The sequence below is a fragment of the Strix uralensis genome, chromosome 1, assembly GCF_047716275.1.
Source record: "Strix uralensis isolate ZFMK-TIS-50842 chromosome 1, bStrUra1, whole genome shotgun sequence".
NCBI lineage: Eukaryota > Metazoa > Chordata > Aves > Strigiformes > Strigidae > Strix > Strix uralensis.
In genome coordinates, this window is record NC_133972.1 from 22024610 (window position 1) to 22050497 (window position 25888).

A 25888-nucleotide genomic window follows, 5' to 3' on the forward strand; every position below is an offset into this window, starting at 1 on the left:
AGACCAACTGGACTATTTGAAGTAGGTAAAGGTCTTTCCAGACACTTATTTGCAGAACTGAGATGTGATGACTAATACTCTTGCTGCTTAGATTTCAGAGACTCAACTACCTTCCTTTTCTAAGTATGAAATGGCAACATTGAGATTTAGGTTAGACGTAAAGCTGCACTGTTGATGCATGTGTGGCCTGTAACATTTATTTTACTGCCTTGGCTGGAATTGTTTCCTAATGCTTTTAAGGCTTGTGGAAAAATGTAGTAGTTAGAAGATTTCAAACCAACAGCGTGGATTACTGTCTCTAAAGTAAAAAGAATATGTATTGCAAAGATTTCCTGCTTTCTCGTGATGGATAAGAGACCACAAAGAGTCACTAAGAAGAACAGATAAAGGCCGAGGCCCTTTGTTATCACCTTCTAGTGGTTTCACAATCTGAAGCTTTTCTGGCAGGTAGGAGCGACTGCTGATAGACATTCCTGAATATCCAGTGAATTCTGAAAATCTGGAGTGAGTTCCCAGTGACATGATGCTCTCTGTGGGGGTAACAGAACCACTGTGGAGTTCACCCTTTTCTGCCAGTTCCCGCAACTTCCTTTCCTGCTCTTCTTCAAAGAACTTCCGCTCCGAGAGGTAATTCTCCCGCCTGAGGGACAGCCTACGAAGGGCAGTCTCTAGGTCACTGGAGCCTGGAGTCCCTGGAGTTCCAGGCTTCTTCATCCTGTCTTCATTTCTAAAACATAACAGGGGACACACACACAAAAAAAAAAAAAAAGGGAGGGGAGGGAGAAAAAAAAATTCTTAGAGATGCTTAAAACTTCCACAGGACAGTTTTGAGACATTCACCAATACCTTTAAGTTACTATGTCTGGGAACAACTTGCTACTCATCCAGAAAGTAAAAAGGCAAACACTAATAGTTTCTTTCTCTTTCATACCAAAACCGTTTTGAATTCTAGTTCCTGGCTGGAAACTCCTGGTTGGAAAAACTGGGCCTTAAGAGCTTCCTCCTAAAAAGAGATAAGAGATGCCTACCTGTGTCTCTCTTACCATTATGCAAACTCAAGTAAGCAGGCCACATCTTACAGGGCCAACTCTGCAAGAATACCATAATGATTCATAAGAGTGTATTATGTTGACAAATATTCATTGTTTTGAGATATTAAGTGATATTTACTGTAAAGTATATGCAGCATAGTGTGGAGCTGTACTGGGGGAAGACACAAGTAGCTAGAAGAGCAAAGTTCTGATTGGTTTCATTCATAAGTTTTTATATTAGGTAACCTACACACACATACTTTATTTATTTTTAGGATCAAAAGTTAGCTGCAGCTGCAACTTACATCACAACTCCCTGGAATTAACGTAAAATGGTAAAAATATAATTAGTTTTAAGTGTTGACCCACAGCTGCAAAGACAAAGGGTGGTTTTACATCATCTGGTGATGCTACATCTCAGAACAGGTATGAGTTGCAGACACTGATGCACAGTACTTTCAAAAAGCCTTCCTTTTAAACAAACTGAGTGCTCAAGAACTGTAAGCACAAAGTAAAGAAACTTTTGAAGACATATGTCACTGTGTTAACTGCACAATGTAAGACAAAAAGAGTAAATTAGAAACACTTTGCCTTTATGTCAGAAACAAGCAAAAGCAAAGTCCAATGCTACAGTACTGACCCATTGTCAGAGGATTCTGTCTCTAAGATGATGGTATTGGTCTTGTTGTCTATCATAATGTTCGAGATGTCTCCCCCATAGAAACTGGAACGTGGAGTGCTGACACAGCTAGAAATGACTGAGTTCATAGCAGAGGACTGGTTAGAGCCTGGGATATTCATTGGTGACGGAGTCATGGATCTCTGCTTGACAACTTGGTTAACATTTCTCACCGTCTCGAAGACCCGCTTCTGATGTCTGGTAAGACATACACACAGTTAATAATCACACAGTGCCTTCTTACTGTAAGAAGGAACAGAGAAACAGGTAACAGCTTGTTAACAACCCTTCCTATTCACAGCTCCAGCAACCACCTTGTCTTCATAGTTTTTGAAAAGTAGTATGCACAGAGTCCCACACTCACTGCAGTCTAGCCATTATTCAATCCATAAACACAATACTTCCATCATCCTAGAATATTTTAGACAGAACATTTGAGAATTATGTGCATGGGCCCTCTCAAACATTAATAAAAATTAAGTGAAAGAGCATTTCAGTGCATCAGCTAAAACCACCTTAAAGCCATTGTGTGGAAAGGAGTCTTTATAAAACAACATTGATCTCCATTCAGTTCTTAACTATGAATTGGCTAATCCATTTTAAAAGGTAATTTGAATTTTCTATACCAAGTATCTCTATGCGAGAGAGTGTTGTAACTTTTCTTTTTGAAACCAATTTCCGACTTCCTTAAATAGCATTTTAAGAAAAAAAAAAAAAAATCAGAAATATAATGGACCAAGAATCTAGAGAGAGGCTGTCAAGGCTGGAAACCTAATTTTTGACCTACTTCTAGAGTTCCTTCTTTAACACTGCTGTCCTGATATTGTAACAAACATTGTTCATCTGCTTCAAGATTAAGATCAGATGACACTTCAGCAGAAATTTCTTGACAAAATAAACTCGCCCTACATCACACTACATAAGTGCCAATCCTGCTCTGTTTTACAGTTCAACAATGGCTGAACACAAGATCAGCACATCCCTTCCAGCTTTAAAGGTAACACTGCCAGGGTATAACAACGACAGCATGCCTTATGCTATTTAATGTCATTTAAGTTTCTTTCCTTCTATCTATGAGCACTCAACAGTTGCAATTTCTGCGTGTAGGCTCTCTGTATATCTTTAAGACACTGAATCTAAGAGCATCTATCAAAAAACGGTCCCACAGAGGCTACAGTCACTACTGCTGAGCAAAGAAATAAAAGACAAGCCATGAAGCCAAAAAAAGGTATCCTTCTTGGGTACACACACAGCAATATAAAAGAAATTCTAAAGAAGTTAAACTATCCTTAAGTTAGATTACTCTGGAAGGACAGAAGGATCCTACGGTGTTTGAGCATGCTCGTATCTTTCTGATCTTACATCTTTCTAATCAACATTTCACTCTGTCAGACCCTCATTTAAAATTCTTTGCTCATGCTCAGAGAAGGTTTAAGTATGTGCAAACTTTTTGTAAATATACTTACAAGGTTTCTGGAAAGTGGCTACTGTACCTTCCCTGACTGTCCTTTCTTTGTAAACTCTTTCTCTAACAAACCCTCTAAATAGGATTAACTTGTTTCAAATTAACCAGTCCATCCTTTGTACAAATAGGTGAGATAAACCTATTGGAGTACACGTGTAACTGGTGTCAGTAAGGCCACTTCTGCCAAGCTGTATCCATCTATAGCTTTTGGAGTATCACAAGTATGTAACTTCTTTCAAACCACTCTCTTGTTTAATTCAAGAGAACTTCAGCACAGGTGTAATGGGCATCACACTATAAATACCCAGCCACTCTGAATCCCTTTCTATACTGCTTGTCCCCCTGTAAAAAATGGATTAGATCAATAATTACCTGGTAACTTCTGTTTTAAAACCTGAAGAGAGAACCCAAGGAATTGAACTCATCCCCTAATCACTAACTGAAGAAACCTAGCATGGTAACACATAAGATAACAAACCTTTTTTCATTCTCAGGACTCAAGAATAAGGACAAAAAGTTCATAAGACAATGCAAAACCTATATACAGGCATTTTCTTTTGGTAGCTTTAGCAGAAAATACAACTACCCCAACAACCAGACAATTTATTTTCCTTTCTCTCTATCATTCACACTTTGCCAGAAATATTTAATTCTAAAACCCTAGCTCAACTATTTCCTGTCTTTTTCTTTCTCATCAAATAATAATTAACTTCAGATATAATCAATCAATTAGGAACCAATTCTTTTCAGTCGTACGCCAAGTCAGGAGAGTCGGGTTCATCTAAATGCAGTTCTTTCCTCATTGACCCTTCTATCTCTGCTGCCAGAGAATCCTGTTGAAAATAAGCACAAAAGAAACACAAGTATCATAGTATTAATAGGTTATCATTGCAGAAAAGAATCAATTACTTCTATAAGATAATTAATAACCAATAAGGTGTCATTCCAGAAAAAAGGAAGGTTTAAAAATGAAAATTGACTGGTAGGCTGGAAGACTAATGAATATATCTAAATCACTGACAAATTATGGCTTAGCTTCATACTGCTACGGTACTTACCATCTGAAGACATACAACATCTGTCAAAGATCCTAGAAAGCCACCACAGGCAACAACAGAATTCAGGTGCCCCAGCTTCCCAGACTAAATTCCCTACTCAGTAACACCCACCTTTCATGTATAAAGTTTTGCTTAATTTAAAATAAACAGAAAATGCTCTTCTCTTTCACGATATTACCCACCCACCCAACAAAAAGACACGGTTCTTGGCACAAAGCATTATATACTTCCCCCACAGGGTTAAAGGTGACAGGCTATCAATTTTCCACTGCTGGTCAGTAAGTTTTACTGACTAAATACAGTTAGGTGCAGGGTCTAAGTGTCAAACATTCACAAATCTAAATGGTCTTTGGTCACATTTGAAAACCATTTTTATACAAAACACATAAACCTATCCCAGCATAAGTACACTTTTCGCAGCTTTCAACTGTATTTGTGCAAGTACAACTTGTATCATTAAATGTCTGCGCTTTAACTTGGCCTGTGTTCAGACTTAGAAGGGAACACAGAGGCAAGCTAAGTCTTTGTTGACAATTTACTTCTTATGAGCACTGATATCTGCGTTCTTCAGCAGTTAAGACGAGACATGACTAAAGACAAGGAGGGCCAGATTCTGCTGCTGGATTACATTAATGTAACTCAAAAGAAACTTCATTGATACCATTGCCCACAGAAGTAATGGAATTATTAGAGATACACAGACAAGCAGAGCCAGGCCCTGAACTTAGCTGGGCATTCTTATTCACTCTTTTTTCCTCATTTGGTTGAGGGTACTGCATATTTCCCATGCTTTAAACGTACAATGTCATAATCAAATGAAACTAGGTAAATAAAGTTGGTAACACCTGTGACACTGCAGTAATTGATGTTCCTATAAATACATATTAGAAACAAATATTCTTTTAATGAACCACTAAATTTTCAGTGACCCTAAAACAAGAGCACATGTGTAACCTATTCAAGTACTGAAGAAATAAAATGTATATCATAAATGACTAGAAGGATGCCATGTTTAGAAATCATTATGCTATCAGGAAGTTACATCTCCAATGATATTGAAGAAAAACAGGAAGCTCCTACTGAAAATCAGCCACCACATTACAGGAGATGCATGAGAAAGGTGTACAGAAATGTGTAACAACCTATTAATGTTACCCATGATTCACAGCATAAGCACAGCCAGCAGCAGGTTGTATATAGTACTGCAGCAAAAAACAAGTAACTGCACAGTACCACTGTTTCAGAACCAGGTATGCAAAACTGATCATTCAGGTATCCTTTAACACTATAAAATTACAGATTTCACCCATGCTCATGACTGGCCTAGCATCCTATCCCTGAGGCTGTAAGTCAGATGCAAATATACTTCCTTTGGTTAGTTGTTTTCTAGTGAGTGCAGGTTTTTTAATTAAATCTGCTTACCATAGGGAAGAGACCGAGAGAGTGGTACCGACGTGATATGGCATTTGGCATAGTCTTGTTTCTAAGGTTTTTCAGCTCTTCTTGAGCCTCATGAAGCATTTCCATGCACTCTGCATACTTGTCTTCCAGCTCTCGCAACTGTAACATATAGAAAACAGTCCAAGACCTTATGGGTTGCACTATCATCATGAAAAGCCTGCAAATTCTTTTAACACTGGTAAAAGATAATGATGTAGGGAAGAATATTCCACTTTTAAGGAAGAGAACTTCAGCAAGTGAGTATCATTGAAAATCATTAGTAACATGGTTTAGTAATGTGAAGGGGGGGTGGGGGGGTGAGCCATGATGCAGGAAGAAACTGTTTGCTCCGTTTCCTACCCTATGTATCTACACAAAGCCACTCTCAAAGAGAAGACTGAGAGCTAAAAGTATCTTTAGTCTGATCAGGTATAGTGCCTAATTACTGCCATGATGACCACAGTGGCAAACAGCATGGGAAAAGGACAAAACATTTCACAGTGTTCCAAAGGACTTAGGAATTTTAAAACCAAGACTTACTTACATACTATAACCTCCAACAGCCTAAGACCATGCCTTATTTTTAGCTGGACTTTCTCAGGAAACACATCTTATTACACAGTCACTCTGCATGCAGATGTCTGTGTACCTTCATAGTTTTTGAGTTCATCAGCCACTTCAACCAAGTTTGGCAAAGAGGCAGAAGTCTGAAATATCACATTCCTACAAGTTTCATAAAAATAAGCTACTTGTCTTAGAAACAGATCCTGTTAATGTCTTTCCTAAGAAAAGGATGGAGAAGCACAAGCTCAATCTTTGTGGAGCACCACAGATACAAAAGGCTCATCAGCAGCAAAAGCTTCTATGGGCATTCCCACCTTCAACAACAAGCAGTCCAAGTACAAGACACATCCTAAGGGGATCAAGCTTTATTTGTTCTATTCCATCCATTTCGTTCATGTGAATGTAGCACCCAGAAGACAGTCAGCAATTCTGAACTGCCTTTGGTTTCTTCACTGAACAAATAGAGTATGAATGAACTCTTCCATGTTATCTCACTATTCAAAATAGGCTCAAACTACCAACCTAGAGAGGTCAACCTCTAAATGGGTTCCTATATAGCCCATAAGCCTCAGTTTTTCAAAATGTGTGCCAGTTGAAGGAGGAGAGAACAGAAAGAAAAAAATTTTGAACTCTACCAGGAACATAAATGTTTCTTCATTCCATACGCATAGGCAAAAATATTTAATAGTTCTGATCCAGCTTAGACTAAAATTCTCACAGTAAAGTGAATAGCTATTGGCTTAAATTATTGTAATAGTAGGTAACGTACTCACCTCTGCTGTGAGCTGTCTCTGGGCATCTTTAGCTGCTCCCAAATGCTGGACAAGTTCCTCATTTTCAACCGCACACTAAAATATGCCAAAAATGTTAGAAATACTGTGATGCTTTGTCCTGTGATGATGTTTGTAGCCTATACTACAGGTAAGTAGGAAAATTCTAACTTTTCCCAAGACTGTCTCTGCAGCAGTACTAGTCCACACATTAGTTTAAAAAGATTTAGAATATTAACACAAGAACACCCAGCATCAGTCTGTGCCCTGCTAAATGAACCTCCAAGACCCTAAAACAAACAAGTATGTGCCCACTGAAATACTTGCACTGACATTCTTGTCTTATCAAAGTCATTAAGTTCAGAGCAGAATTTCACATCTAATATTCAAAATAAGTTTAATTATTGTATTTGATGTGTCATATATGCATCTTTTAATACACTGATGCTTTCTAGTCAAGTATGCTAGATATTAAACATCAAACAAGGTCACCCAGATAAGGAGGGTGGAAAATTTCCTCTAGACTCTAGTATACAGGGGATTATAACTTGTCTTCCAGCTACAGTAGTAGCAAATCACAACGGTAGGCTTTCAACTGGATTCCTTACAGCTTTTGCCTTTTTCTGCAGATCGACTATCTGAGAGAGAAGATGGGTGATTTCTTCTTGTTGCCGGGCAGCATCTTCAGTTTTCTTTGCTAACTCTTCGGAGATATTGGCAATCTGGATGTTTGCATCCCCTTAAGATAAGCAATTATAATTAACATCACAAACCCAAAAGTAGAAAAGTAAGCAGAAAGATGTTCTTTTGGAACATCACTTGATTCAGCAGGATCCTCCCTCAAAACACAGCAAGGTATTTTTGAAAAACAACAGTAGGACAGAAAACCAGAAAGAACACAAAGTGCTCATGCTGCAAGGGAGACTGTACTTTCCCTTAATACTAGCATTTTCAATGCAAAACTATTTTGCAACTGAGAAAGATTTAGCTTACAGCCAGAATTTTCTGCTGTGAAATTTCAGCCAAAAATTTTCTCCTCACAACCGTTTATATAAGGAAAATAAGTGCCACAGAAAAACATGACTGACTGATCTGACTCAGGCTTTTTTTTACTGAACTATCTCAAATGAGAAGTGGAAAGAAATAGGGACATACTTAGCTCTTTTACACAGTCATTGACAAGCTGTTGTTCTTTCTCTTCGTAAGTAATTGTTTCAGTCTTCAGCTGACAGGCCTATTCAAGAAATCCACATCAAATATGCTATATTAGCACGTTTGTTCTTTGCCAGTCTGTTGCTGCATTTCCATCTGCTTCAGAAACACAAGCTTTTCTAATCACTCCTCCAGGAAGACAGTGAGAAACTACTGTTTTTGCCTGTCCTCCCTCATGTTCTAGAAAAAGGGGCCAGGTGAACATTCAGCAGAGACATTATTGTACAGAGAAACTGGCATCATTATCACCATATCCCCACTAGATGTCACTTGCGCATTTTGCACTAAAAATAAAAAAAAAAAAGCCCTGACATACGGAAGACTAGTATGCAGACCATGATCTGTTCACCTGAGCAAAGCTAGGTATCACCACAAACTAATTTGATGCATGGTTTATATAACTGAATTAAATATTCAGGTATTTAAAAAACATTCAGATAGTATTTGAAAAGTTCTGGCACTGTAACCATATATCCTACCTAAAAGCTTAACGCTACCTCCTTCCCTGCTTTGTCTTTCCTGCTCCAGTTCTAGGAGTGCCAAGAGGACTGTGGCTACCCCCAGCTGGTTCCGTCTGGCACCACCTCAGAGGGTCTGCAATCTATTCCCAATGCTGGGGACATGCACAGACAGCCACAGACTGCATCTGTAAAGACCTGTGTAGCTCAGAAGTTTCAGATTTGGCTCCATCCTTTGCCTTGCTGGCACAGACTGCATCTCCCTGGAAGGGAAGACAGTGTGATGTGGGGTTCTCCTATCAGCTCCTGATGCAGTGGCTCTCTCAGTTTTAACCCTAACTTCATTTTTCTCGAACCATCTATTGCTCATCCTCCTTGTGTGACTTTTCAATGAAGTGTTCAGCACTCTCCATTATGCAGTGTCTTGTCCAAAGATGTGACACTACCTATTTGCAATAGGCCCTCCATTTGCAGTAGAAAATGGTAATGATACTGTTTTCATACATTCATTCTTAGCTCAGAAGTATTTCTTCTCTTATACTCTACTACATGTTTGCAAAATGGTAACATGCTCCCAAAGTTTAAAAGTTGCATTGAAAATACAGAATTATTCACAGGATATTCAATTATGAAGCATTATTTCTGACAGGCAAGGAATAGTAAATAAACTTTTTAAAACTGTGTCACCTGTGAAATAAAGGGAATATTATCAGAAATAAAAGGCAAGAAAAACACATTCAACTTAAAATATTAACACCCTGACTTGAAATACAAATTGAAGATATTTAATGCAAATTTAGGCTATTGATTTTTACTTTGACACTGAAGAGAGACCATGCCAGCCTACAAACTTCAGATCTGCAGCTGAAGTTACCTGTATCTACCAGGTCAGCTCTTTAAGGCCTGTTGCAAAAGGGCAGTGCTGGACTCCAAAACCCACCCATGCTCCTGCACATTCTTCTGGCAAGGAAACTGCTTTGCACATAGCTTCATGTAGCTTCCATGTTTCATCCTTTCCTTCATTTAGGATACAGGATAGTGATTAAATAACTACAAAGAGATCTGTGTCACATGTGGAATTATATACTCTTAATTAGACTCTCTCAACTTCTAATACATGCTTCTCAATACCTGTATTCTGGCATTTAAATGAACAACTGTATTAAGTGAAACACAAAGGGAGCAATTTCACCTCAGATCTAAGCACAACATTCTCCTCTTCAAGGTCCTTGAGTTTCTTTTGAAGAGAATCCAAATGAAAGTAGTTCTGGACGGAGGAGGAAGATTCATTCCTCTTCAGCCTTGTAATGAAAACAAGTTTTAACTCATTTTTACATGTATTATGGTCAGTCTCACAGAAGAACAGACTGACCAGAGGTCTCCAAACCAGCCAGAGCAATGTGAAATAATACAGCTTGTTCATGCCAGTATGTTTGGGCAGCAATATATTTGCAGAGATTTTTAAAAGGGAACATTTTATTTATTTATCATTCCACACAGTTCCTATGGCAAAGTTATTTAGCCAAGGCTATGAGAAAGGAAACCACCCTACTACAGGGAGCAACCCAATAGCTTTCTGATTAATGCTGCACACACTTCACCGGAATGCAGCAATAACTCTGCAAGCAAGTGCAGACAGCCCCCTCAGAGCCTGCGATGCTGCTCAGCCAGCAATCGCCTGGAACCCACGCTGTAAGTCATGCTTTATTTCCTTCCCTCTGATTGGAATTTTTCCATAGCGCCTTCGGGTCCTTCAAGTGCAAAGGTCACACACGTAGCACATTCTAGCACAGCGTGCAAAGGTATGTGGTGCGGTGGGGTACTTGTAAGTGGGACCTATGTCTGCCTCACCACCCCAGTGACCTAGTTCCTGTGAAGTTACAGCGCTGCGTCAGCAGCCTCCCTATGTACTCTCCCCTCCTGACTCTTGTTGGCACCTGGATAGCCAGCTGGTCCAATGCAAATCCTTCCAGCTGGTGCCATGCACCAAGTTCAGAGTCCCATTTATAGTTCTCCAGCCAACACAGGGATCATTTTACTACTTTTCAAAGCTATTAAATTGTCCAAACTGTCCATGCTTAGTACCAGATGAAGGTTCAACATTGTAGATCGATTAACTTACGGGGTGGAACAGATGGACTCTGGCTCACTTTCTTCAGCAGCACTGGTATAGAACTGGAGCAGCTCATCTTTCATGGAGAGCTCATGCCGCAACTGAGAGACCTGCACAAAGAGTAAGCTTGCAGATCAGTAAGTTGATTTTCTAAGTGCATTCTTAAGTAAAACCACTACAAATTAGCTAGTTATTCACCCTCCAAGCACCACCTTCAGACTAAATCAAGAGGCCAAGACTGGAACGGCCCAGAACCAGTTGCTTTATTTCTCAGAAAGAAGGAAAAGTGTATCTTTTAAATTAGCCACTGTGTTCTTTTTTTAGAAGTTCAACAATGCAATTATCCACCGCTATCAGACATGTTTCTCTTTCACCTTCTTTAAGGTGAGCAATCCTGATTCACCATTGCATTAGTCTAGATTCACATCCACAGAAATGGATATATTACATTGATACTGCAAGAAATTAATGTGGCACAATCAAGTCAAACATCACTTTCATCCATTTTATGTGATGAGTGTCACCTTCTGGCTTGGATACAGACCTTGTAGATCTCAGATACAGACATTTCTTCCTCTACAAGAGACTTCAGATAAAATTACTAAAATGCTTGTGTAGTAAGGTTACATTTGGGACTCAATTGCTGGCTGAGCTGCAGAACACTGCCACACAGTGTCAGGCTGCTGTTCTGAGGTTGCTGCAACAGTGGAGGCTGCAGTCAGTTTCTGGGTGCAGTTTGGGCTTTTGATGACTCCAAAACATGAGTCTAGTAAAGTAGTATGTGGGAGCCCCAAACTTAATACATACAGGTATCAAAATGGAAAAACCATCAAAACTGGGCAGTTAAGATACTCTGTAATTGTGAGCTCCAGAAACTTAATCTTGGTTAATTTATACTGCAATTCTTCACAAAAAGGGTTAAAAGCCCAATTACACAGTAGCACTTAGACCACTTCACAGCTGCAATTTAAGACCCCAGTGGCAAGAGATGAATTTTTCTTTGTCTTGCATAGCTATAAACAGCATAACTGATCAGACAGATCTGTTCCCTTCCACTTGCACTGTAAGACTTGGCCCTCAGTTTTCCCCTTCCCATGCATAAATTGCAGAGCACATTTGTTTTTATTAGACTTCTGTTTTTTGTACTGTAGGCATATTCCTATTTGTAGTTATTACTGGCAAAAAACCCCAGAGAATATCAATAAAATAGATTCAAGCTGCATTTTCATCGAACAAAAAGCAGACTCAATGCAATAAAGCACTTCAACTGTGCAGAATTTTAAGCAAACAAGGTCATTTACTAAGGCTATTCTATGTAATCAAATGCACTGAGGCACCAAGCCCTCCTGAGACATGGGTTCTAAAATGCAAGGGAAAAAAAAACCCCAACCAACCACATTTCAGAAAATCATGAAACAAAATCCATGCATTAATTTTGGGAGGTTCACTTCCCCCATTTCAGGTAGAGCTACAAAGCTGAGCCAAAAATAACAATTTACTTCCCTCCAGCACATCATGGCTCAGCCTCTTTAAGTATCAACAATTCAGATACTGTCAGTGATGGTGGCACTAGATAATCTCCAGCTTTTGCTATGCTTTTTTCTCTATGAATTAAGAGGACCGACGATACTATTTTTACTGCCATTTCCAAGCATTCTAATTCTCCAGAGGAAGGTGAACAGCCAGAAAGGATGACCTTTTAATGGAACAGGACCATTGGCAATGGTTCCTGATAGCCACTGAACATCAGGTACAACTTTTTTGTTGTATTTTATTTATGGTTGCCCAGAGAGGTTGTGGAGTCTCCATCCCTGGAAATATTCAAACACTGTCTGGACACGGTCCTGTGCAATCAGCTGTAAGTGGCCCTGCCTAAGAAGAAGGTTTGGACATGACCACCTCCAGAGGTCACATCCAACCTTAGTCATGCTGTGAAATGTGAAAAAGACTCACTGCAGTAACTTCCAGCAACATCTCTCTTTAACATAGCATTTTGTGGTGTGTCGACCCCAGCCAGAAACTAAGCACCCATCAGCTGAGCATGTACTCTGCCCCACAACCCCCACAGGATGGAGGAGAGAATCAAAAGCACAAAAGCAAGAAAAACTTATGGGCTGAGATAAAGAGAGTTTAATAAGTGAAGTAAAGTTGCCCATGCAAGCAAAGCAAAATACAGAATTTATTCACTATTTTCTATCAGCAGGCAGATGTTCAGCCACTTCCTGGAAAGCAGGGCCTTGGCACACTTAATTGTTACTTGTGAAGACAAACGCCATAATCATGAATGTCCCAGCTTTTTCCTTCTCTCCCTGAGCTTTTATTGTTGAGCACAACAACATAAGGTATGGAATATCCCTTTGGTCAGTTTGGGTCAGCTATCCCAGCTGCGCCCTCTCCCAACATCTTACATAGATAGGGGAGAAGAATGGGAATAAAAAAAATAAAAATAAAAAAAGAGCCTTGATGCTGTGCAAGCACTGCTGAGCAAAAGCCAAAACACTAGTTGTTATCAACACCGCTTTAGTCACAAATCCAAAACACATCACCATATTGGCTGCCATGAAGAATATCAGCTCCCAGTCAGACCCAGTACACATTTTCACATTGCAAAACACAGGATTTGTTTGTGAACAGAAAGGACCTCTTCTACATTTTCACAAGCCACTGCAACATGTACCCTTCAGAGCAAACACTACCACACTACCCCTGCACAACGCACTGTTACCAAGCAATACAGACTGAGCCCTCCCCCACCATGGGGCAGAGCCCATGAGCTGTCACCATGCTTGGTTCTCCAGGACCCCATCTGTTCAGGCTGTTAATTCATTCCACTGCCCTGAAAGCTTCACTCAGCTTCAGAACTATGTCACAAAATAGTTGTACCTATCTTCCGAATAATTTAAGGTAAAAGATAAAAGGATCCTCACATAGAGCACCACAGTTTAGAGACATGGGTCCTAGCTCACAGGAACAATCCTTACCAAATCACAAACAACTGTTTCAATAGTCCAGCTGATTGTTTTTGTGACTGACAGCAGTTAAATGCTCAATACATTGGAATTATTCACTTGAAATAAGAGACCCAGTTACACTGTATGTAAATAACACGCATGCAAGTACCAGGCCAAAGAGCATTTCTATCTTTCCAACATTACCTTCTACTCTAATATACCAAAACCAGTGTTCCTTTTTTTAAAACAGCATTCCAGATTATAATTCAGCTTTTCCTTTCATCTTACTTTACAGAGAACAAAATCAAACTTGGACTTTAAAACCAGCTATCACCAAAATACAAGCTCTGATATGTGACCTGGAAATAGAATAACAGGACTAGAGGGTTGTATTACTCAGATGTTACTACAGGTTTGAGGTGGTGTTGAGGACTGACACTGTGTTTGAAGCGCTGCCTTTTTAGCTTCAGAAACACATGACAAAATCTGAAGAGGAAGAAGCAGCGTAAACTAGAAAATTTAGAAAGATTAGGAGAAGCTAAAACCTAATGACCTACTCCATTCCAAGCACAGCTCACATTGTGACAGTTTACACTGCTTTGATATCAAGCTCTAATTTCAAAGGAGACAACATTAAACTGTAGGTAGCACCACCCCAGGAAAAAGGGACAGATCTTGAGATTGGAGCTGCAGCATTCTTACTGAACATGGTAATACAACAGCAGATAGACACACTGTACCTGGCAACTATACTTCTGCTGCTGAAAAGGTAGACACCCATCTCTGTAACCAGAACAATTTACAATTAAGAAAGTATTCTCAGTATAATGTTTATGCTTTTCGTATATAATTCTGAAACAGTAAGCTGAGACTAAAGTGTCTGTGAAGGCAGTATAGCGCTTGCTTCAGCGCACTCACCTCTTGTTCTCTAGTGCGCTACATGAAAAGTCTCAGTGCCATCAGGTTTTACTGAACATGATCACAGCCCCTTCCTAAACAAAGTCAAAAGACTACCCCAATAATCTAATGCATTTCGCATTAGCATGGTTCCATCCAAGATACATCTATCAAGAATCTGCCAGTATCCACAGCACCTAACTCCCCACACAGGGAAATAAAGTAAGAAAGAGCAACTGTATAAGTATTTGATTAAAAATTCAATGGTATCTGAAAGACATAAGGTGTTACTTGAAACAATGTAAGTTTTCTGGTAAGTTTTATAGATCATACCAATTTGTGTGCTCGCAGCCCAGAAAGCCAACCATATGTTGGGCTGCATAAAAAGAAGCGTGGCCAGCAGGTCATGGGAGGTGGTTCTGTCCCTCTGCTCTGGTGAGCATCCAGCTCTGGAGGCCTCAGCACAGGAAAGACATGGACCTGTTGTAGCGGGTCCAGAGGAGGCTACAAGCATGATCAGAGGGATGGATCACCTCTCCTATGAGGACAGGCTGAGAGAGTTGGTTGTTCAGCCTGGAGAAAACAAGGCTCGGGGAAGGCCTTATTGCTACTTTCAATACTTAAAGGAGGCTTATAAGAAAGATGGGGACAGACTTTTTCAGTAGGGCCCTGTAGCGATAGGACAAGGGGTAATGGTTTTAAAATGGTTTTAGAACTGTTTTTAAAATGGTTTAAAAGAGGGTAGATTCAGACTAGATACTAGGCAGAGATTTTTTATGATGAGAACACTGGAACAAGTTGTCCAGAGAGGTGGTAGATGCCCCACCTCTGGAAACATTCAAGGCCAGACTGGACAGGGCTCTGAGCAACCTAATACAGTTCAAGATGTCCCTGCTCATTGCAGGGGAGTTGGACTAGATGATCTTTAAAGGTCCCTTCCAACCCAAACCATTCTACGATTCTATGAATTGAGAAACACGTGCACCATCATACTGTATTCTAAACGTGCTCATCAATGTCTAAAACATTATTACTGCAGTAAAACTCAGAGAAATGTATGTACTGCAGCAGGCTACCAACCCATGCTTCAACAGATTCTACCACAGTTCCCTGGAAAGAGATACAGGAAAATCACAAGAAGCTGTAAGATCTTAGCAACCTATATAGAAGGTAGCAAGTCTCAGCCTATAATGCTTTGCTTCCCAATATAACCCAGTGATTCCTAACATTGACAAGTTCATACATACAAAGTATGTTGAATAAAATTTACCAATCATTAAAATATATCCTGACCCATCTGAACAATGGAAGCTTACACGAGCCTATGAAGTTGGCCCAGCCTGGAAAAAACAGAATGCACATGATTTCAGTGAGCATGCACTGCTGAAATCTCCATAAATACAAGAAGTATTTACCTTATATGTGGTACCTATATTATATTGAGTTTGAGAAGCAAAGGGAAGCACAAATGCTATGTTCTAAGAGACAAGATTTAACTCAGGTATGAATAGAAAAGCATTTGAGAAAAAGCAATTAAGCATCAGTTGGCGAGGAAGAAACGAGGACTGAGAAAGATTCAGGGGAGAAACAAGAAAAAGAAAGAGCTGCACACAAAGGGAGGTTAGGAGAAGGGAAAGAGCGATTAGTGAGATAATCAAACAGAGGCGAATTATGCCTAAAGCAGGGGAACAAGGACAAAACAGGTAGAAGAAAACAGTGGGCACAGTGACTCAAAACTCAAAGAACAGCTGGCTTCAAAGGAAAATTTTATCTGAGGCAGAGCAAAATTTGATAGCTTGAGGTTTTATCCCCCCTCAAATCACCTGATTGGAACCAACAGGTCAAATCACTTTTTGGATCATATTCCTAAAAGTGTACATGCTATAAAAATGGCTGACCAAACTGCTGCAACACAGATTGACCTGTTATGGACAGGACACCCAAAAAAAAATTAGGTATGAACAAGGTGAAGCTAGAAGGAAAATTCTCTCCATCACTGCAGATACTTACCTCTTCTCTGATGTGTTCTACTTGCTCCTCCAGGAACTCATTTCTTTCTGTCAGTGATTTATTCTTCTTTAACAGCGACTGGCCAATCCGAGCAGCTAATTCTAAGTCACGTTCTTTCTGTAAAGTATTAAGAAAAGAAAGCTAATTTCAAATTTTTTATTCACCAAAGGATCAGAGGGAGGGTAAAATTGTCATGAAAGGAACAGATACTTGAACAATAAAAGACTTTCCTCCTGTAAGGGTTTGTTCCATTGTTTTTTTGCTAATTTTCTTTTTCTATTCCTGCTTATGTTACACCCACATTATTCAGAAAAGACTGACCCATACAGAGTTATTGAACTATACACACGAAAGCACAGCTTCAAGGTCTACAGTAGGACAACATAAGTGAAACCAGATCTGGTTCTCTATTGCAGCTTTGTTTGAGAAACTGCTAAGGGAAACTATTCCATCACCTTGCTATACCATTTGCAGAATGCAATCACAGAGCTTTAGAGGTTACATTTTAAAGAATTCAGAAGCACAGTAAAAATATCAAGGAACATTTCAAAGTATTCTTCAGTTTCCACTTGGTCCACCTTAAAATAAAAGGCAGTAAGCTGTGCAGGAGCAGAAGCCAGTTCCACCACAATGAATGTTCAAGCTCCTATGTTCTTCATGTATGTACATCCATTAGCACCTTCATATAAAAACATATCTTATCCCTTTCCCTTTTGCAGATGCCCAAATCTACAATAAGTGGCTATTCTTATGTCATGCTTGGACGACTCTTTGCCCTCCTCTATGAGCGCAGAATTGGAAATAACCCCTCCAGACAGTTCATCACATGTATCAATAAAAAATAGAAGCTTATCCTGTTGATGACATGTACCTATACATGTGTCAGCTTCTGCAAAGCTGAGACATGGGGTTGTAATCTGCCTGGGGAGAGGATGATAAACTGCATAAAATTGTGTGCTGTCCATTAAGCATTTCTATTTATCATTTTCATATTCAACTACTAGATCTTTAAAATAGTGGGAAAATGGTGCTAAGGTTAACTCCCTACTTACCACCTGTTCAACACCACCTGAGAAAGAGTTTTCTCCCTGTCACTGAAAATACTGTTTGGGGGTTATTTACTGCCCCCGACAGCCATCCAGATTTTATGACTAAAAGCTACCTTATGTCACGTATACATTAATGACAAAGCCCAATCACATGGATTTGAAGTCAATGAATTTGAATGAAGAGGCTTTTGTAGTGGAAAAAAGGGAAGTTATGTAAGAATTGGTATATACAAAGAAAGGGTATTGATCACTGCTGTATCTACAAATAGCATTTTCCAAATGGCTTCTGAAGGTCAGGCCTACATTTGCATTGAAAGCTACTGGCATTATCTAGCCATAAAATCTTTACATAATCTTATGTACAATCTTTCAGAACAATAGGTCCCACAAAGTTATCCAAAAAATGTTTGGTTTACCTATCAAGCCAACTTATTGTTCAGTAACTTGGCTCACTTCATGATATGAAGTGGAAAAAAAATATATTGCTGCAGATTTGACTCTACAGAGGAAGAGCTATCAAGAAGTAAGGTTTATAACCTCAAATTTGAGGAACGTAAGTTTATTTCCAGGCTCTTTAATTAACCTCCCTAGACTTCCTACACAGTTTTTAGTAATTCAGCTCTAAATCTCAGTTTGGGTTCAGGCCTCTTACTCACACTGATAAGGAACTGATTTATTACAACAACATGTAAAAAAAATACTGAAGTCAGACACACACTACTATTAGAAAAGGATGAGAAAGCAGTTTCATGGAGGAATCTGCTCGTATTCTTATCACATACCCAGGCAGGCCTGGTGTCACTCTCTTTGCTTAGTTTCAGGGCAATAGTCATAGATTTTCAAAGTATCTGCACACATGTTGTTTTGAGATCTTCTCTTTCCTATCGCCCCCCCTAAAATGTTGCACCTTTCACCCTGCCAACTTTGCAATACAGTCATTTGAAGCTTGCCAACAAGGACAGTACAAGGAGTAGTTTTGGGGGTTTTTTTCTTGCTTGTGTGTGTGAAGGTAGCAGAAGGAGTTACACCTTAAATTCTGCAAACTGATGTAATCTCTTGTGATAACCACCATTTGGAGAACAGAGAAAGGAGCTGTAAGTGCATGTCTGCCTAGGAATAGAGGGATTCAATCAGAAATGATGGCCAGATAAAACAAAAAAGCTCACCAAAAGTATTTCTTTTATTAAAGATTCACCTATTACATGTTCCCCCATTTTTCCTTTGCTATCATCCACATAGGGAAGTACACCAGAAGCTTTAAAACACTGGCTCAGCAAGTCCTTCTAGCATTGCTCCCATGAGTGTCATTTCAGGATCTATAGACATTTGGCTACATGGACTCAGGGGAGGAAACAGTTTGGCAGAATGCTGCATCATTACTAGAAGGAGCCATGGAAACAAATGCAAGTAAATCCTAGGCAAACAAGACAAAGGGAACAGGACACAAACAGGTACCATACTGTTACTACAAGTTAATGGATTATTCCAGGACAAGACTTTTAGGTAAAGCATCAGTTTTAACTGATATTTCATAGAGTTGTTTAAACAAGTTCAGCTCAAAGCACAAAATGCAGGGCTTTGTACTGTGATCAGATGTATCAAGCATAGGTGGGAGGTGTGAGCATTCCCATGCTTGTTTCCTTGCAGAATTAGAGAAAGAGCAGACCACCCAATGTATCTTGGCTAGACAGACCCTTCTTTTGACATTACTATTGCAGTAAGCAAGGAAATAAATATGAAACATTAAATTACACTCACCCATGAACTAATATGATTGTAACAGTTTTCAGCTAAAAAACTCTTCATAAACGTTATTTGGAAAGTCATTGCCTAAGTTTACTGCAGAAAAGCAGCTAATTTCGGTTAATTTATCATGATATTTATTGAACGTAAGCATCATAGCTTCACAGTTGCTTTTTGACATTTCTTGAGTGTCAAGGATTACAGTAATAACAATTTACATAATAATGGTATTTTAAAAAAACCACAAACCCAAACCAACCAAACATAAGGCAAAGAAGAAAAGGCTTGGAGACAAACAGAGTATTAGATGTTTCCTCATTTTCTGTCTACGCACTTCTCTGGAAAGACATTATCTGAGATCATAATTATGAATACAAGACTATTTGTGAACTTTTTTTTTAAATTTTAAAAGAGAATATATCCATCAATAATGATACTATTAGCTTTACATGTACTGTAAAAATATGCATCATTTTAAGATAATTCCCCCCCGCCTCCTTATTCATTATGACAAATATTTGGCCACAAGCAAGTTAGATGGCCTCAACTGCAAAATAAGCACAAGTAACTAATCCATATGACTGAGGTAAACAAACGATCTTTACTTAGAAATAATATTTACCTTACCAATGAGATAAAGTGTACATACACTCACAGCACTTACTCCTCCTCAGTGGACGGCAGTCTACCAACAGTCTTTAGTAGTGATACCATATAATTTCTGTACTACTTTCTCATACTGTATATGGGTCCTTAAAGAGATGGAATACTTGCCTCTTCAAGAAGACGTGTAACAGCATCTATGTCATTGTATGTTTTAGTCATCTGGCCCACTCTTTCAGCACATAAAACTGTAAAGAAATAAAATAAAACATTAATCATATTAGCGATACTATCACAGGGAAAATATCCTTTTAAGAGTTTAGCTTTGCCTAAGTTTTCATCTTAAAATTACTTATGTCATTTTTTTTGTGTGTGTGAGTATATAAAAAGTAAAAAAAAAACCACACTCAAATAATCACAGCTTCAAGGTAAACTGAGAATACAAGTGTTTCTCTTTTGTAAGGAGTATTTGCTTTTGTCAGTGGCAGAACAAACCATTAAAACTTCTCTGAAGAGGAATGTCTTGAGTTTATTAAAAAAATAATCAAGGAAGAAGTGAAAACAGATGTTCTTTGATACATAATTAGGATTCTATCATGTCACATAGTCACTGTATTACGTGCAGTAGAGTTACTCCATGAATAAGCAAATCCAATACTGTTAGTAACACTGTTCAACATGAAGATACTGTGTCATATTAAGTTGATAAGAAGTGGGTTCTGTGGTGTGAGTCAAAGTAAATAAAAAATGCATGCAAAATAATAAACAATTTTTATAATACTCAGACCACACCATAGTGGCCACAGTATCACTCATAAAAATATTTACTTAGACTGGATAAGATTATTAATCACTAGGGTGAAACCAGGAGTTTTGTTAGACTGAAGTATGCAGAAGTTTAGTCTACCACCATAGGTGATCCTTTAAGAAGCTACAGTGACTTATCTAGAAGTCTGCAAGTGTTCTAAAAATCCTCCAATAATCAGAGGAAACAACTGCACTTTCTGCTCTACCCTTATATTCTTGTTATTTTCAGCTACACTTATTCCTCAAACCCTGTAAAGGGATTGTTAATGAAGTTGAGCTGATCATATGGACTACAGGTTATCAGGCTGCTGGAGCACAAATTGTTCTTCAGGGGATTTGCCCTTGACTATGTCAGTTAAAGCTCAGTCTGACAGATTTGCTAATGTTGCTCTAGCAGGCAGGGGTGATGGGGGGAAATGACAGATAAGGCCTAATAACATTTAAATAGGAAAAAAAAAGTGTACTGAGTACAGTAACATTACCAGGAGACACTTTGTCATTAAAGGAAAAAAATACTACCCCATTTATGAACATACAATCTACATATACATAAATATACAGTTGATCACCACTACAGCACATAATAATATATCAAATGCAACAGTACTTGGCTATCTGTTGAAATGTTGGAGAATTTTTTTCCATACTTAAACATTAGGAAGCTGCTTAAACTACGGCAAGAAGTACAGTTTGTTTCCATTTATTTTCCCGTTTCTCAAATTTTATTTTTGAGGATCAAATCCTGAAAACATTTACAATATTTAGTGGCATCAGCAGTGCCAGTGAACTCCAAAGAATGCCACTGAAAAGTATTCAGAAGATAATTACACTTATTCAAATAATTAAGTCTGAAAGTAGTAACAGTAAGAAGTTTACACTTCAAAGTAACAATTTGACAAATGTTACGCAAAGAATAACTATGTCACTGCACAAGCAAAAATACAGTACAAGCTGTATTAGTCAAAAGCAGACTGATCAGGATTCCACAGAAAAGAACTGAAGTAACTCGCAGAAAACATCAGCTATAATAAAACAAAGGGGTTAAATAGAAGCTTTCCATAAAAACTTCACATGAAGACAGATGGTGTCATATCCAGAAGACTATTTACAACTAAAAAAAATAAACATTGCCATAAATCCCTTTTTTTTTTAAACATAGTAAGTTCATAAGTCATCTCATAAAATGTTTATCAGAAATTCTGATGCCAGCAGGTTATTTTCCAAAACAACTGTACACTAAATAGTTCCCTTGGTTACAACATTCCCTCACTACTATAAAATAATGTTTGAGATGATTATTAGTGCTTTGCTAATGACAACCACTGATTATGACTACGGCAACCTCACACCATCCTAATTCAGGTGAATGTATAACCTTCCTAACATCCAAGCTGATAAAAGGACGGTGCTCCCACAGACAGAATAAAGTCACTCAGCTGGGAGAGTGATAAAGGTTGGCTCAAGTAGCTGCTCACTTGGTTATTCCTTCAGAACTTGCTATTTAATCTTTAACACAGCAGGGTAACACCACAGCCTTACCTCAACAGACTTATTACTAGCAAAGCAGTAGCAACCTGGTCACCAATAGCTTTTATAATCTCAAAATTTCCATCAAATGTCTGTTGGTCATTGTTAAAACAGAAGTCTTCATATACTACTCTGCCAATGTGGAAGGGTTTCAAAGCAGAAATATCTTACGCATCCTCTTCAACATCCAAGTAGAAACAAACTTCAATAGACCGCATATAATAAAATGCCTCCTCCAGTCAACTACCTCCTATCAGCACTCAACATAAAATAGAGCAGAAGCACAAAGCTACTAACTAAATGGAAGTGTTTCCTTTTGGAAGGAGGGCAAATTGCAGAGGCATTTCTCTCCATCCCTCAAAAACCAAGGCTGGTGGGGAAGAGAAGGTGAAAACCAAGGGGAGAGAAAGTAATTCAGAAGCAGCATTAAAAAACCTCGAAACAATGTCTAAGTATGTAGTTATTCAGCCTCCACAGATTACAAGATAACATTTCACCAATTGCTAGTGCAGTGATTTTTATTTCCTTAATGTTCGAAAAATTTACCAGTGAAAAAGACACACTATTTTGAATAATCATTTCGAGCTCTGATCAATGAAGTATGGAGGGGAAAAAAACCCCACAAACTCCACATCTCTAATGGATTCTGCATAATAAGTTTCTAGCCAGGTGGAGCTTCTGACAAGTATGAGAGCCTGGTAACACTACTGTTAAGATAAAGGACAAGGCTCTGTAATACAACACCTACAGTGCCAATTTACTGACCCCTTTCTGCTCACTTGCAAATCAGCAGTATTTCTGCTTGAGGGTGATAGGAAGCACAGTGTCTAAATGCAGGGATGGATACATGCAAACATCCAAATCAAACACACTTTGCACCTCTCAGTTTATGAAGAAGGCTGTTAATAAAGAAAGAAAGAATTTAAAAAAAAAAAAGTCTACAGCAAGTGGAGGAATCATAGAAGTCCAGAAACACAGAGTTGGAAAATGTGTTTTGGTAACTGCTTTGAAACTGATGTCACAGATCCAAAATGGGAAACTAAGAACAGAGAAAGCTTCTATCACATTATTTTCATGACAGCATTAAATACTGCTACCAGGGACATATCTGCAGTTCAAAGTCATTGTTTCTTTAACAGCACAACACACAAATGGATAAATGCTACACAGATCAAGTATCTCCCCTGCCTTCAAGTACCTAGCACCATCTTCATATTCTCTTTAAGCTTGCAAATTTACAGGTACCCACATTCCTGTGTTTTCCAACATGAGTACAGCTGCAAGGATGTACTCTGCATTTATTTCTCGTAATATATTTAAGGCAGAATCTGACTGGAAGCTTCTTTCAGGCTCTCAGCTCTGCACTGACTAAAGCACTGATTTCCAAGCTGAAGATGCTCAGGGAGAAGGGAGGAAAGTATGAACCTCCCTAGATTGCTCCCTAAAAGTCACGCAGCCATCTAGCATGCTGATGAGAGGAAAAGTATGTTTCCAGGAACAGGAAACAGCCATGGAAGGGAAGGGGAGCAAAAATACCACTATTGGGAGCTGCTGCGATGAGCCACCACCCACCAAACAGGGGATTCAGGTGGAAGAAAAAAATGAAAGAAAAAAAAAAAAAAGTCACAGGAGCCAGCAGTCATGGGTGTCCTCAGCCCCTGCTAGGGGCATTTCTCCTCAAGGCATACCGCCTCTTCACTGTTGAGACCTATCAATCAGGGACAAACTAAAGAACTAAAGGAAAGCAGCCATGGCTGAAAAGTAAAGCCCAGTTCCCACTGCTCCTCTTTGCATCTATTTCCAAGTACTGGGAAACAGAAGAAGGATATGGTAAAGTTTCACTTTTTGGGCAGATAATACTGAGCTGTATAATTGTAGAGGGAAGGCCCTAGTGCATGGGGATTTTCCTACTACCAAAATTTATTTCCTCAAGAACTACATCAGGATAAGGGAATAGTGTTCATGGAATACAGATCTCTGGCAATTTTAATACTGATGCTTCTTATTGGCCAGGTAGCAGCAGAGGACATTACTTTTTTTCATAACAGCTCCCTACCCAAAGTCTATGGCAAGGCTTACTATATTCTCGATCAGTCATGAGAAGGCCTGTCTCACAAATAGCTTCTGCCTCCCTCCTCTCTGCTCAGAGCTCTGTCCAAACACTGAAGATACAATGGCAAATTCATCACATCCTCAGTGTTGCGCATCGAGACATACAGAACACACACAGTAACACTGACTGACCAGCCACACTCCTTACTGCTGGATACCACTTGGCAAACATTAGCCATCAGAGATCCTGGCAGACTCAGACTCCTCAGCTCACGTTGGTTTACTTTCTGAAAGGCTCTTTTTGCATGCCAAGGATAAAGCACTTACTAAAAATCACAGCTTCGGTCCTAGAGCCACCAATAGTTAGGCTCTGGCACTGGTGACTGCAAGCACTACATCAACTTGAGCCAAGTGCATGAGGAATTCTAAAACTGCGCCATATTATGTATATTCCCTTTCAAATAAACTCATGAAGATTATACCCAAAATGTGCTATCAGTTCTGTTACTGACCCAGACTAGAGAGATTTTACACATTTAAAGTTAAACATGGTAGCTTCTTCTCCACTAAAAAGGAGTATTTGGCAGCCCTGGCTAAACTGGGACAGACTCTTCGGGTCTGCTGTTGCCTGTTATATTTGAAACAGCCCTAAGAAAACATGTTCATCTTAAGAGCTTAAAAATTTTAAAAGACTACTGTCACCAGAGCTTGAACAACGTGCCTCTGAGGCACCACTGGCTAGTGGTCCAAATTTTAACACAACACACCAACAGTTCCTCCAGCCTTCCCCACTGCTCCCCAAGCACAGGAGGAGGCCAGCCCCTCCAGAGGGCAGATGGGGAGTTCAGTGGGAGGCTGTGACCCTGGTTAGCGGGATAAAGAGCAGTCACAGTGTGCCAACTGCTTCACAACTGTCAAGTCACACTGTGGGCGAGCTTCATGGAGGAGTCTGGAGGAACATAATGTTTCTAGCAATACAAACTCAGTCAGCAAGTACATATTAGCGCGGTGAAAAATAACCACCGTAAGTTCAATAGACAATGCCAATAGGTCTTTCTTTTCTTTTTAATGTTACAGTCTAGCTTACCATGGTTTCAATGGCATAGTTTTCAAATTAATCTTTTAATATGAAAGAGCAGTTACTGATTCTTCTAGAAGAAGAGATTTTATCTTGCCGTTTAAGCTATGGTTTAAAGCATGTTTGTTACTGTCATTTCTCTCATACAGTATTCAAATAACTTAGTAAATTCAATATTAAAGCCTCACATACAAACCTATGTTATTACTTAATCTCAGGTTTGGGAAAAAACTTTGCTGTTATTTTTCTTCTAAAGCTTATTCCCGAACACTCAGGTAGGTAGCCATTTCAAAGTACCTCTTCTAAGCATGGCATGAACTGCATTGAATCTTCTTGTGATGAATGCAGAATCAAGTTAAAGGAAATTTCAACAAGAACATC

At 39.0% G+C, this 25888-nt stretch overlaps 1 protein-coding gene across 11 annotated transcripts in view; it reads right to left on the reverse strand.

The window, feature by feature from the left end:
* Positions 1 to 25888, reverse strand: part of TRAK1 (trafficking kinesin protein 1) — a 139529-nt gene that overhangs the window by 20447 nt on the left and 93194 nt on the right. For all 11 annotated transcript variants that reach the window (XM_074859148.1, XM_074859139.1, XM_074859157.1 and 8 more), the window contains 11 exons: positions 20215 to 20291; positions 16649 to 16765; positions 10800 to 10900; positions 9870 to 9978; positions 8163 to 8241; positions 7616 to 7746; positions 7011 to 7085; positions 5656 to 5793; positions 3932 to 4008; positions 1672 to 1908; positions 411 to 727 (listed from right to left, as the gene is read on the reverse strand). In XM_074859148.1, coding sequence (XP_074715249.1) covers positions 411 to 727; positions 1672 to 1908; positions 3932 to 4008; positions 5656 to 5793; positions 7011 to 7085; positions 7616 to 7746; positions 8163 to 8241; positions 9870 to 9978; positions 10800 to 10900; positions 16649 to 16765; positions 20215 to 20291 — 1458 coding nt within the window. The remainder of the gene's footprint in view (positions 1 to 410; positions 728 to 1671; positions 1909 to 3931; positions 4009 to 5655; positions 5794 to 7010; positions 7086 to 7615; positions 7747 to 8162; positions 8242 to 9869; positions 9979 to 10799; positions 10901 to 16648; positions 16766 to 20214; positions 20292 to 25888) is intronic.